The sequence below is a fragment of the Carcharhinus amblyrhynchos genome, chromosome 31 (genome assembly GCF_965287045.1).
Source record: "Carcharhinus amblyrhynchos chromosome 31, sCarAmb.v2.hapA, whole genome shotgun sequence".
In the NCBI taxonomy this organism is placed as follows: domain Eukaryota; kingdom Metazoa; phylum Chordata; class Chondrichthyes; order Carcharhiniformes; family Carcharhinidae; genus Carcharhinus; species Carcharhinus amblyrhynchos.
Window position 1 is genome coordinate 6,154,001 of NC_137354.1, and position 14,978 is coordinate 6,168,978.

Consider the following 14,978-nt stretch of genomic DNA (forward strand, 5'->3'; position numbering starts at 1 on the left):
CCTGATTGAGCTGCACTCTGAAAGCTAGTTGCTTGTGCTACCAAATAAACCTATTGGACTTTAACCTGATGTTGAGACTTTTTACTGTGTTTACCCCAGTCCAACACCAGCATCTCCACATCTTAAGGACTCAGCCAACTCAGTGGAGGCACTAGCGAGCCAATGTGCTCACATCCTCACGTCCATCCTCAGCCTGTTGCAATGCTCCAGTGAAGCCCAACACCAACTGGACGAACAGCACCTCATCTTCCAATTAGGCATTTTTCATTGAGTTCAAAAAGTTCAAAATTCTCTCCTCCACCTTCACCCAATTTCCATTTATTTTATTTCATTTCATTGTATTTTGTTTGCATTTCTTCCACCGTTTCATTTTTCTACCTTTTTTTAAAATCACCTATGACCATCTCCAAGAGAGAATAAAATCTTTCTCCCTTGGCATTCAGTGGCATTAGAATTGCTAAATTCTCCCACTATTAACATCCTGGGACTACCACTGACCAGACACAGAACCACCCATATAAATAAGACTACAAGAGCAGGTCAGAATCTAGGAATTGCATGGCGAGTAATTCACTTCCTCTTGCTCCAAAGCCCATTGACCGGCACAAGTCAGGAGCGTGATGGAATATTCTTCACTTGCCTTGATGAATGCAACTCCAGCAACACAAGTGGTTTGACACCATCCAGGACAAAACAGCCCCACTTAATTGGCACCCCCATCCACCACCTTAAACATTCACTCCTCCTGCCACCGATGGTGCCAGTGTGGACCATCTACAAGATGCACTGCAGCAACTCACCAAGGCTCCTTCAACGACATCTTCCAAACTCATGACCTTTACCACCCAGGAGGACAAAGGCAGCAGATGCAAGGGAATATCACCAGCTGCAAGTTCTCCTCCAAATCACACACTTGCAACTAGCTCGCTGTTCCTTCACTGTCACTGGGTCAAAAAAATTATGCAATTCCCTTCCTAACACCATTCTGGATGTAGCTACAACACATGGGATTGCCACGGGCTCAGAAAGGCAATACACCACAACATTCTCAAGGAAAATTAGGGATGTGCAATTAATGCCAGTCTAGTCAGTGACGCCCACATCTCATCAACAATTAAACATCCTCCACTGCACTGATTTAACTATTCCCCTTTTGTGGGAAACAAGATGATATACAGCCTAGATGCTCACACTAGGTACCTTCGCGTCCTTTAAATAACACATGGTAAGACATCGACAGCAAGAAAACCAACAGGTTCCCCTCAGTGTAACCCTGCCAGTATGAATAAAGTTGCATTTGACATACCTCACGCTTCAGCAGCCATACCCACAAGAGTTTCACTGCACTGACTCATCAGCCACACAGCATAACAAAGAAAACTGACTCCGCGGGTAAAGGATTGGAATCCACAGCAAAGCCTTTACCACCTACAAGAAGTGGAGATGCCAGCACTGTAGACTGGGATGGCATAGTAAGTAGTCTCACAATACCCATGGTTAAAGTCCAACAGGTTTATTATCACGAGCTTTCAGAGCACTGCTCTTCCTCCACTCACCAATAGCTCCTGATTCCAAATAAACCTGTTGGACTTTAACCTGGTGTTGTGAGACTTCTTACTGTGCCTTACAAGTGGTCCTGAAAATTATTCACAATAGCAGCACATCTTCCTACCCCGGTGTCATCGAGAGAACATCTGCGCGCTGGACTAATCTCCAAGGTAGACAGATTTTTATTTAAATCACTATATTTTCACTGTTGCAGTCAGTAGTGATTGTCCATCCTTACAAACATAAAAAGGGGCAGCATAATGCAAGTTTTATTTGATTCGATCAGTTGCAATACATGAGTGCCATACACAGCGAACACATACTGTTGTCAGAGTGTGGGCCAACATCTTATAAACGTCTACATGCCACACAGAATGAGCCAAAACAAGGAATGATCAATGCAGGTGGCCATTCAGCCCATCATGTCTCTGCAAATCCATACTCAAATCATGCAAATCGACCAAATAAAAAGGACTGCCATAAGTTGGCCACGAGCATATTTCCGTTAACTTGGCAGGTTTGTGTACATATTAAGTGGCGCGTTAACTGGACACAACAGTTAACGTGATTCAGCACCCAGGAGCACAACGAGGTGTAGAGTACATTTAATTCTGACAATGTTACACCACTACTGGCCTCCACAGCTGCAGAGGAAGGTGGAAAACACAGGGGTAAACATGTCCATGCCAATGAGTCAGCCACAAATACCTACCCTTCCTACAGCTGACGCATGACATAGCATGATTAAAAATATGGGACCAGATTAAGAATGGACCTACTGAAGAAGCATGTGTGCATGCATGCAGACTTCCCAAGTCGGAATTCAGATCCTCAGTCGAGCCCCATCAAACTCTTTTCACGGAGCCCCCCCCCCATTACATCACGCTGTTCTGAAAGCAGAGCTTAAAATTTACAATTTAAATACAAAAGTTCATAATTTGATAGTCAGATTAGCAAACCCAAGTACAATTGCAACTATTAATCATACTTTCACGGTGCGATAACATATCCCAGCTTAAATATAGTTACAAACGAGACTTGCTGAGGACACAATTTTGTCCTCAAATGGTTTTATACTCAAGGTTCTGTTGTTAGAAGAGACTGATCAAAACATAGCCAAATTCAGCATCGTTCGTTCATTGCATCATTGCTAAAAGATTGGGTGGTCAGTGTATGCACTGTCAAAGGGGAAGTTTTTTTTTTAAACACCCTGTACAGTGAAAGTCACATCTCTAACAACAGCACAGCATCATGAAGCAGTGGAAAATTTAACCAGGACTGGCCAAGTCATGATGGACAGAGGCAGTGGAGAAAGTGCAAAAAGGTTTGCCAGGACAATCCTGGAACTGAGGGGCTACACCCAGCGGGAATGATTGCACAGATTGGGGCTACTACCTCTAGTAAACAAGGTTAAAGGGTCATCCAAGGATAGGTCATTTGCCTTACGGAAGTGTCTGATAGGGCAGTCTGCAAGATCTTTCCAATAGTGGGTCAGACTTGGACTAGGAGCCAGAAATACAAGTTACAAATAAATTTAATTAAGTACATCACAAATTACTTTAACCATAGAATAGTTGGGGAATGTGGAAAATACAAGCTGCAGTACAGAGGCATTTAAAGAGGTGTAAAGATAAACACAAGGGAGAGAGGAATAGAAGGAAGTGTATTAATTGGTAGGGGGTGGAGTTCATGTGGAGCATGAATGCCAGTCTGTGCTTTAACTGCTATACAAGTTAGATTCCTGGCTAAATGTTAACATTGGAGGCATTGTCATTGCTGCCTGCCCATCAACAGAGCAAGCTGAATGAATGAGCTCTCCAATTATGTGGAATTCCTCTAAAACTGGACAAGTGTAGACACTCAACCCGTTTCCTTTTCGGAAGATCAACACAGTCAACGTTTCTCGCAAGACTCGGTCGGAGCAACAGAAACCCATCGGAGGAAACAAGATCAGACAGCAGACAGAACAAGACCTGCATGGACTCAACGAGCAACGCCAAAGATTCCCAATCCAGTGCCAGGCAGGGCACAGGTTACCAAACACCAGAAGCTGCTGCTGTGCACCAGAACAATGAAGGAAAATTATCAACACCAGTAATTCAGCCAGCAGGGAGGTGGTGATTAAAACAATTCTCTGGGTAATTGAGTATATTGCGAGGGAAAGAGTTGATCTAATCAGACACGAGTCTTTGAAAATCACCGATTTGCAATTCTTACAATAAACTGATTTTCATACAGTCACAGTCGATCCCATTAATGCAGATAAGGTCTCTGTTAGAGCAGGTGCAGAACAGGTCATCCATTGAAAATCTAACTGTAACCACTGGCCGCTGCCAACACAATGTGCAAACTTACACTAGAGTTTAATATACACAAGATAAAGATCACTTTACTTTCCGGACCACATTTTGGGCTTTTGCAGGTGGTTTTTGAATGTTTCCACTCGTGATACTTCAATGTTGCTATTTTTGTCTACGCCAAGTTAATTTATAAAACACAAACTTGCACCAATCACCAGCAACGTTAATGTGAAAGGTTTCTGACCTGTCGCCAGGAAACCCATTTGGGTAAGAATTAACATACTATTTTCTAGTTTGCCGACACGATCATTGTTAACTACCGCTGCACAAGATTTGGAGGTTCTGTCCATGGAAGATGAGGATTAATGGCTTCTGGGTCCTTCCATGTCTCATTCCAATGCTGTTGCTGGGATCGATAGCTTTGCCCTAGCAGTCAGAGGAGGAACAATCCATTTAAATAACGAAAAATTAATTCAATAAGCTAATGAGTTAAGCAGTTCTCACAACAAAGGTTACCCACTGTCCTAAAGCAGCAGTAATAGTGGCTCGGGGTCCAAAAGCTCTTGCCTATACGTACAGGTTGGAGGGAAAAAAAATAAGGCTGCCACAACACTGCCACTGTTCAATCTTTGTAGATTGGTCACTGCAGATTCACCAACAATCTCACCACCAAACAAATGTTCATTAGTCCTCTAGTTCTTTTGCGAATGGCTTCTGCTTCATCTACCCATCGGCCAACGTATACCACTTATAATATCTTCAAATCTGTAGAAGTCATCGCTTCTCTAACTTCTTAAACTTAGCTTCTGCAATTAGAATGGGACAATGCAGTTAGAACATTCAAGAGGATGGCTACATAGAACACTTCAACAAGAATATCAGTTATATAAGGACGTGAACGCACTGGAGGGGGTGCAGAGGAGATTCACCAGGATGCTGCCTGGGATGGAACATTCAAGTTACGTACAGAGGTTGAATGGGCTTGAGTTGTTTCCTCTAGAGCGGAGAAGACTGAGGGGCGATCTGACTGAGGTGTTCAAGACTATGAGGGGCATTACAGGGAGGATGAAGAGCAGCTGTTCCCTTTAATTGAAGGGTCAATTACAAGGGGACACAAGTTAAAAGTGAGTGGTGGGGGGATTTGAGAAAAAACTTTTTTTTTTACTCAGAGGGTGGTGATGACCTGGAATGCACTGTGAGGGTGGTGGTTGCCACACTATCAGAAGGATGTGGAGGCTTTGGAGAGGGTATAGAAAAGATTTACCAGGATATTGCCTGGGCATTAACTACGAGGAGAGGTTGGAAAATCTTGGTTTGTTCTCACTGGAATGACGGAGGTTGAGTGATGACCTGATAGAAGTCTACAAGATTATGAGGGGCATGGACTGAGTGGGTAGTCAGAAGCTTTTCCCCAAAGTGGAAGAGTCAATTAATTGGGGGCATAAGTTTAAGGTGCAAGGGGCAAAGTTTAAAGATGTACAAGGCAAGTTTTTTTTTTAAATACAGAGAGTGGTGGATGCCTGGAACTCGTTGCAGGGGGAGGGAGTGGAAGCAGATACGACAGTGAATTGTGGACAAATACATGACTAGGATGGGAATAAAGGGATATGATCCCCGGAAGAGTAGGAAGTTTTAGTTCAGTCGGGCAGCACGGTTAATGCAGGCTTAGTGAGCTGATGGGTCCGCTCTTGTGCTGTAATTTTCTTTCTTCTTTGAGGCGATTTGATCAAAACTTTGATGAACCTAAGGCTTAGTGACAGGGGAGATGTGGAGAGGATGCTTCCTCTTGTTGGAGGATCTAGAACTAGGGGGTTACTCATAACAGATTGGGAGAATTTTTTTCTGAGGGTGGTAAGTCTCAAACTCCAGCTGGAAAGGCACTAGAAGTAGAATCTTTGAATATTTTTAAGACAGAATTTGATAGATTCTTTATTAAGATGGGGGAGAATAGCGGTAGGCAAGAATGTGAGTTGAAGTTACAATCAGATCAGCCATGGTCTTACTGAATTGCCAAGAAGGATCAAGTGGTCTACCCCAAGACTAACTCATGTTTCTTTACAAGCAGGTTAGAATCATAGAATCCCTACACTACAGGTCATTTGTCCCATTGAGTTTGTACCAATCACAATTCCACCCCGGCCCTGTTCCCGTAAAACAGTAAGTCGTCTCAACACCAGGTTAAAATCCAACAGGTTTATTTGGTAGCATCTGTGCTACCAAATGGTAGCGTCTGCTACCAAATAACCCTGTTGGACTTTAACCTGGTGTTGAGAGACTTCTTACTGTGTTTACCCCAGTCCAATGCCAGCATCTCCACATCATGACTATTCCTGTTACCCCAGACATTTACCCTGCTACTCCCCCTGACACTAAGGGGCAATTTGGCATAGCCAATCAATCTAACCTGCACACCTTTGGACTGTGGGAGGAAACCAGAGCACCTAGAGGAAACCCACACAGATATAGGAGAGAATGTGCAAACTCCACACATAGTGGAGATAGTGACCCAAGACTGGAATTGAACCTGGGACCCTGGCGCTGTGAGGCAGCAGTGCGAACCATTGTGCCACCGTGTTCCCTGGTACAGTAACAGTAATGTACTTACAAACTACATTATACCCAGTAAGTCCCACAGTTAATGTTCGAAGCACTACAGCCCTTTTAAACGCAGAATCAAGATCATAAACTCAACCGTATGGAACTCAAAACCATAGCTTCAGAATTGGAAATAGGAATTCTACCAAGACAACTCCCAAGCATTAGGGCTTTTACATTAGTTGATGCTCAAAATAGAATTAGAAAGCACGATCCTAATAAATACACAGTTTTGCTTTTAATACTGTCCCCAGCGTAACACAAAGTTCGCAGGAGTAACATAGATTGCAAGCAAAGAGTATAAATTCCCACCTAGTTTTTTGGAGTATGCATCCAGTCTGTAGGCTGCTTGTTCCAGGGCTGTGACTTGCTCCTCAATCTGATTGATCTGATCAAGGTACGGCTGCAGACTGGCATCTAGAAGATAAACGCCATGCACATTTCAAAATCATCCACTCTGGGCTGCACGAGAAATCTAAAATATCATTAAGCTGCAAATGATTTGCAGAAAATTGGTTCTACTGCTGTAAAGTGGATACAAATGCTCTGTTGGAGACAGAGAGACTGAATTACCAGCAAAAGTTGAAAACAAGACCACTTAAAGAAAACAGGCCCCATCAGGGCAGTCCAAATAGCTTCACTTTACTGGTCACAAAGGTGCTGCTGCTTTTCCTAGTCACCCAATATAGTCAGCCTTATCTACTGCATGGTCGATATTACTCCAAATTTAAACAAACCTTCCCTGCAACTTCTTATTCCTCTCAACATTCATTTGAGCTGGGCACGGTTATTGAAAACTGCCCATCTCACCAGCTTTATCCGTGACAGAGCCTCTTTGCACCATCAGAACCCAGGAAGTTTGCAAGTTACTCAATTATGTGCCTTCTGACAGTTTTAAGTTGGTCACGTGGAGAAGAAAATAGACTCCCGAGGGCCGGCTTCAAAGATTAGAATCTATTGTGCTAAAAGTTACGAGTGCATAATCCTGCCCCTCGAACATTTGTTTTGATTTATCGCCGCATGTATTGGTATACAGTGAAAAAATATTGTTTCTTACGCACTGTATAGATAAAGCACGTCATTCATAAAGATGGAAAGGAGAGGGTGCAGAATGTAATGTTACAGTCGTAGCTATGGCGTAGAGAACAATCAACTTAATATATGGTAGGTCCATTCAAAAGTCTGATAGCAGCAGGGAAAAAGTTGTTCTTGAGTTGATTGGTACATGACCTCAAACTTTTATATCTTTTTCATAAGAACTAGGAGCAGGAGCAGGCCATCTGGCCCCTCAAGCCTGTTCTGCCATTTAATAAGATCATGGCTGATCTTTTTGTGGACTCAGCTCCACTTACCCACCTGCACACCATAACCCTTAATTCCTTTACTGTTCAAAAATTTATCTATCCTTGCCTTAAAAACAGTGAGGTAGCCTCAACTGCTTCACTGGGCAGGGAATTCCACAGATTCACAACCCTTTGTGTGAAGAAGTTCCTCCTCAACACAGTCCTAAATCTGCTTCCTCTTATTTTGAGGCTCTGCCCCCTAATTCTAGTTTCATCTGCCAGCGGAAACTTCCCTGCTTCTACCTTATCTATTCCCCTCATAATCTTGTGTTTCTAAAAAATCTCCCCTCATTCTTCTGAATTCAGTGAGTACAGCCCCAGTCTACTCAGTCTCTCCTCATAAGCCAACCCTCTTAGCTCCAGAATCAATCTAGTGAATCTCCTCTGCACCCCCTCCAGTGCCAGTATATTCAAGTAAGGAGACCAAAATTGCACACAATACTCTAGATGTGGCCTCACCAGCACTTTATAAAGCTGCAACATAATCTCACTGTTTATAAATTCCAACCCTCCAGCAATGAAGGACAAAATTCCATTTGCCTTCTTAATTACCCGCTGCACCTGCAAGCCAACTCCGTGAGATTCCTGCACAAGGACACCCAGGTCCCTCTGCACAGCAGCATGATACAATTTTTTAACCATTTAAATAATAGTCCATTTTGATGTTATTCCTACAAAAATGGATGACCTCATTTACCAACATTGTGCTCCATCTGCCAGATCCTCACCCACTCAAATAAACAATTTTCCCGACAGAAGGCGGCGGAAGAGAGAATGCCCAGGATTCATGGGATCCTTAGTTATGCTGGTTACTTTACTGAGGCAGCGGGAAGTGTAGGCAGACTCAGTGGATGGGAGGCTGATTTGCATGAAGCAAACGCCGGTATACATGACCAATGCACTCTGGTTCTTGGGTTTGATTTTATGACAGCAAAATGTCACTAATACCTGACAAGCCAAACACACCTCAATTGTTTATTGGACATTGAGCGACAAGCTATAATGACAAGTGTTGATACCAGAGGAGCAAAAGAAGTCTCTTACTTGAGCAGGTCATCAGAAAGACAGCATGCCCCCTACACTATACCATATCCATCAGGACTCCACTTCAGCATCAGCCGAGATCGAGCGCATGTGTGTGTAGTCCTTGCACTGGTTGGAGTCATGCCCAGCACAAAAGGACATGGTTGTACCTGCTAGGTGGCACATCTCAGCCTATGGACATTTCAATCACCTTTCTACCAATACTAAGACCGATATAGGTATGTTCACTGATGATTGCTCAATGTTCTGATCGATTCACAATTCCTTAGATAATAAAGCCTGCACACAGCAAGACATGGACAACATTCAGGCTAGGGTGATGTATGGTCCGAATGTTATTTGCCACATAAGTACCAGGCAATACCCATCTTCAACAGGGGAACACAACCTATTCGCATGTCATCCCACAGCTTTACCATCAACCATTAACCACATAATACAGGAGCAGAGAGGGAGGCAATGGCCTAATAGTATTATCGCTGGACTATTAATCCAGAAACACAGTTAAATGTTCTGGAGACCTGGGATCAAATCCCACCACAACAGATGGTGGAATTTCAATTCAATAAAAAAATTTTGGTATTAAGAATCTACTGACGACCATGAAACTATTGTCAATTCTCAGAAAAACACATCTGGTTCACTAATGTCTTTATGGAAGGAAATCTGCCATCCTTACATGGTCTGGCCTACGTGATTCCAGATCCACAGCAATGTGGTTGACTCTCAAATGCCCTCTAGAATAGCCTAGCAAGCCACTCAGTTCAAGGGCAACTAGGGACAGGCAATAAATATTGGCCAGCCAGCAACACCCATGTCCCACGAATGAATAAAAGTAGTTCAGAGGTTGGGAATTTTGCAAATATCTCACCTCCTGAATCCTCAAAGGCTACCCACTGTCTACAAGGCAAAGTCAGGAGAGTGATGGAATGCTCTCCACTTGCCTGGATAAGTGCAGCTCCAACAGCATTCAAAAAGCTCTACATCATCCAGGACAAAATAACCTAATTGACAGGCGGCCTTGCCACCATTGGCACAGTGACTGCACAGCATGTCATCAGAAAATGCACTGCAGCAACTCACCAAGGCTCTTTCAACAGAACCTTCCAAACCTCCGGCTGCTACCATCTAGAAGAACAAGGGAAGCAGATACACATAAACACCACCATCTTCAAATTCTCCTCCAAGTCAAACATCATCCTGATTCGGAACCGTATCGCTATTGCCTCATTGTTGCTAGGTCAAAATTCTTCTCTAATAGCAGTGTGGGTGTACCTACATCAGAAACTGCAGTGAAGACAGCTCACCACCACCTTCATGGGCATTTAGGGATGGATAATAAATGCTGACTTAGCCTAGCTAGTGATATCCACATCCAGTAGATTTTTAAAAATTAGACAACTTACAGCCAATGAATTTCACTTTATTGCATTTTTGATAACATATCAAAAATAACTATCTAATTCTACTTAAGTTCAACTCCAGGGTGATACTGCTACAATAGTTCATAAACTCAATGTTTGTTTAGCAAATTTTCACTGCAGATTTAGCGACAAGCTGCGACCATTGCCTGAATTACTGGATTTCAATGCCACTAAATTCAAAAATAGCAATTGCAATCCTCACTCAACCTGAGAGAGATACTTTGTGCAGGGAAACCCCCAACATCTTTGTTCCAAATGCTGCTCCTAGCATTTGAAGAAATTCAGCCAATTCACTATATCATACTTGGACAGTGCCAAACGACACATCAAGCAGTACCAAGGTCAAGAGAGCTCCCAATAATTAGACCGCACTTAAGTCACAAGGCTTACTTGGACAGTCCCTATAAAGGAATGCAAGCTTGTAGCCAAATGGGATTGGCAGCTAAACATTACAACCCTAGCATCAGCTCATCCATAAAGCAACTCCCATTAGCCACTCTGTTCAAAATTGAATTACCCAAATACTCACATTTCTGATTGAGATCTTTGAGATTGCGATTAATATTAACAGCAATTTCCTTCATTTCAAGGTATTTAAGGCCGGTCAGTTTGTTCATGTTCTCCAAGAGTTTGTAATCTTCGCAGGTAGCTAAGGCCAGATAGAGAGATAACATGCATCAGTAACTCAGGTGACAAATTCTGTTTGTAATGCACAGCTCAGTATTCACGTCTGTTAAGGACAGGAACAGGTACACATTTATAGGATGGCACGGTGGTTGACATTGCTGTCTCACAGCGCCAGGGACCCGGGTTCAATTCCCGGCTTGGATCACTATCTGTGCAGAGTGTGCATGTTCTCCCAGTTTCTGTGTGGGTTTCCTCCGGTAGTCCAAAAGGCATGCTGATCAGGTGCACTGGCCGTGCTAAATTCCCCCTCAGTGTTCTTGAACAGGCGCCACAGCGTGGCGACTAGAGGATTTTCACAGTAACTACATTGCACTGTTAATGTAAGCCTACTTACGACCCTAATAAATGAACTTTAAACTTTTATTCCTTGCTCAAGAGGGGCACGTCCAAATTCAAACTGTATGGCTATAATGAGCAAGATACAAGATTGGTTTCCATGCAAGTCCTGCAGCCTACTGAACTCTTTCTTCAGGTTGCCAAGCACCGCATCTGTTACAGTTGTGCAAAGCAGCCCACAGTCCTGGTTTCAAACAAATTGCAGCTGATTGGAAGAATGTTTCCATCATATACACCCCCAAGGGTTTCCTCCAGCTGCTCCAGTTTCCTCCCACACTCCAAGGTGAGCAGGTTAGATTGATTGAGCGTGCTAAATTAATGTTAGGCTAAATTAATGCTAGATTAGTGTTAGGGAAGGTAACAGGGTAAATATGTGGGGTTACAGGGATAGGGCCTGGGTGGGATTGTGGTTGGTGCAGACTCAATGGGCCAAACGGCCTCCTTCAGCCCTGTAAGGATTCTATGATACATTTGCCCTTCACAACCCTCAACCTGCACTTTCCGGCTCTGGACCAGAAGACTTTCACTTGCTCCCTTGTCTGCCACTACTTTAATTTATTATATTCGTCTTACCTTTAACTCACCCCACACTTGCTTGCACTCTTCAATCTTCACGTTCCCTTCCTCCTTTCAGTCCCTCCCCCACCCCGAAACCCGATCTCAAACATTGGTGGAAACCTTTCAGTCATGTGGGCATTCTCTGTGCGGCTCCGACCCCATCTTGTGCTGCTTTGATCATCTCACTCTTCCTTTCTAAAAAAAAGGATTTTTTCACCCACTTCCTCTCAGAGTTGTTTCCTCTGGCTCCAAACAACCTCCCTCCCCAAATACTCCTTCTTGCTTCTATTCCACTAACCCAAGGGTGAAAAACATTTCTCAACACCTTTCTAATTCTCAATTACTATAAATCTGAGCTCTAATAATTGAATGACCAGTTATATTTTCAAGATAGAGACATAGAAAGTAGGAGTAGGCCATTCAGCCTGCTCTGCCATTTATTACTGGCTGATCAACAAATTCAATATCCTAATCCCCCCTTCCCCCCATATGCCTTGATCCCTTTAGCCCCAAGAGCTATATCTAATTTCTTGAAATCAGATGTTTTGGCTTCAACTACATTCAGTGGTAGTGAATTCCACACATTCACCACCCTCTGGGTGAAGAAATTTCTCCTCAACTCAGTTCTAAAAGTTTTACCCCTTATCCACAAACTATGACTCTGGTTCTGGACTCCCCTACCATTGGAAACATTCTGAATACACCCTGTTAGAATTGTATTAGTTTCTATGAAATCCTCACATTTTTACACTTTAATGAACACATTTCTAACCAATTTAGTCTCTTTTCATATGACAGACATGCCATCCCCAGGAATCAGCTGGCAAACCTTCGCTGTATTCAATCTGTAACAAAGACAGCCTTCCTCTCAGGACACCAAAATTGCACACAATACTCCAGATAAGGCCTTGCCAATGCCCTATACAACTGGTGTAAGATACCAGTTGAAGGAGAGATGCTGACCAAGAAACAATGTTTAACACCCACTGAACTGTGGGAGAACCTCTGCTTAATTGTGCCTAGTAATCCAAGAGGAAATATGATGCCAAAGCCCATCACGATGGTATGAAAGGCAAGTTGTGTTGCTGCTCTAGTTATAGAGTACAGCTCCACAGTTAGACTGTTACACAGCCAATATCAAACTCACCTGTCAGCTCTCCTTGCAGGTAGACAGACATTTTGTTAAACATGTCCTTACAGAGTTCGTTGATGTCTGGTTCGGAAGGTTCGGTAGCTTCCTCAGCTGTTTCCACTCCAAAATCATCTATCGAAACAGTAAGATTGTAATGTTAATAGTTGATCCAGTGGTTCTCCAAGAGTGCAGGAAATGAGCCACAGAAGGCTGCTCAAGACTCCACAGAGTCGATCTTATTACCAAAATCCAGCCAGATTGCTGCAAAACATTCCAACAGCAATTTTTGGAATTGCTAACGTACAAAAACCAGACAGATTAGACTCACGGCCATTTTTACAGTGAAACTTTACAAAAAAAATTACAGCTTAGAAAACCTAGTGTATTGTAATTTAACTGTCCTGTTAGAGATTTACATAGAATGTTTTATAGATTTCATAGTTTATAGAGTCTAATGTGGAGTTTGCACGTTCACCCCACATCTGTGTAGCTTTCCTCCAGGCACTCTGATTTCCTTCCACACGCCAAAGATGTGCAGGTTAGGATGATGGGCCATGGTAAATTGCCCCTTAATGTCAGGAGGATAGTAGGGTAAATAAGTAGGGTTATGGGGATAGGGCCAGAATGGGATTGTAGTCAGTGCAGACGTGATGGGCCGAATGGCCTCTTTCTGCACTACAGGATTCTATGAATTCCCATGGACAGGTGAAAAGTCAACATTTTTCCATGCTTCATACAATCTAATCAGAAAATTGGCAATTTAAGTTCAGGGCCATGCCAGATTAGAATCTGCAAGCTAATTTCAAAAGGACGTCATTAGGAGTTTGACGACCAGTTCTCACACTGCACTTTTACACAGATATTCATAATGGAAACACGGATTTATAACACTGGGTTCAATTACAACTTCCCTTACAGAAACAATTAACCTCACGGCACAGAAAGTGACCATTAAAGCAAGGTATCAAACAGCAATCAACACTTCACTGCGTAAGGCAGAAAGAGTGCAATGTTTACTGTGCTTAAAACATTCACACACACACACTTAAGATTCACTATAAGGTTGCCCCACTAGGCAGAATGTATTTCATCTTAAAGTTTATTTATTTGTCACAAGTAAGACTTACATGAACACTGTAATGAGGTTACTGTGAAAATCCCCTAGTCGCCACACTCTGGCACCTGTTCGGGTACGCTGAGGGAGAATTTAGCACAGTCAGTCCACCCTAACCAGCACGTCTTTCAGACTGTGGGAGGAAACTGGTGCACCCAGAGGAAACTCACACAGACACAGGGAGAACGTGCAAACTCCACACAGATAGTGACCCGAGCCAGGAATCGAACCCAGGCCCCTGGCGCTGTGAGGCAGCAGTGCTAACCACTGTGCTACCCTCATTGCTGTAAACACCCTCTGCACAGAGACTAACTGGAGGAGTTCAAGCCTACTTGTGACTCTAAAATATTTATAGGATCAAGAAAGCTCTTGCTCTCTGAGTGGGCGGGGTGGGGGGTGAGGAGTGGGATGGTGCTGAGTCTCTGAAGGGGGGGTTGGGGTTGGGGGTGGGAAGTGGGGTGGTGCTGAGTCTCTGAGGGGGGTGGGGCGGTGCTGAGTCTCTGAGGGGGGTGGGGCGGTGCTGAGTCTCTGAGGGGGGGCGGGGTGGTGCTGAGTCTCTGAAGGGGGTGGGGTGGTGCTGAGTCTGAGGGGGGGTGGTTGGGAAGTGGGGTGGTGCTGAGTCTGGGGGGGGGGGTTGGGAAGTGGGGTGGTGCTGAGTCTGGGGGGGGGGGCTGGGAAGTGGGGTGGTGCTGAGTCTCTGAGGGGGGGCGGGGTGGTGCTGAGTCTCTGAAGGGGGTGGGGTGGTGCTGAGTCTCCTCCCAGTTTCCCATCCCGCTTACCCGGCCTCCTCGCTGCCCCGCCCGCCTGTGCCGCGGGCTCCTCCGGCCCGGGGGCCGCCGCTTCCTCCTGGGGTTCCTCTCGCCGCTCCACCGCCGCCGCCGCCGCCATCTTCCTGCC

General features: G+C 44.1%; 1 protein-coding gene across 1 annotated transcript; it reads right to left on the reverse strand.

The window, feature by feature from the left end:
• Positions 1-1,793: 1,793 nt before the first annotated feature.
• bloc1s2 (biogenesis of lysosomal organelles complex-1, subunit 2) lies at positions 1,794-14,978 on the reverse strand. The gene is made up of 5 exons (XM_080215744.1): positions 14,861-14,978; positions 12,983-13,099; positions 10,784-10,903; positions 6,756-6,860; positions 1,794-4,654 (listed from the first exon to the last, which is right to left on the reverse strand). The coding sequence occupies exons 1-5, from the start codon at positions 14,967-14,969 to the stop codon at positions 4,623-4,625; spliced, it is 483 nt and encodes a 160-aa protein (XP_080071870.1). The 5' UTR covers positions 14,970-14,978; the 3' UTR covers positions 1,794-4,622.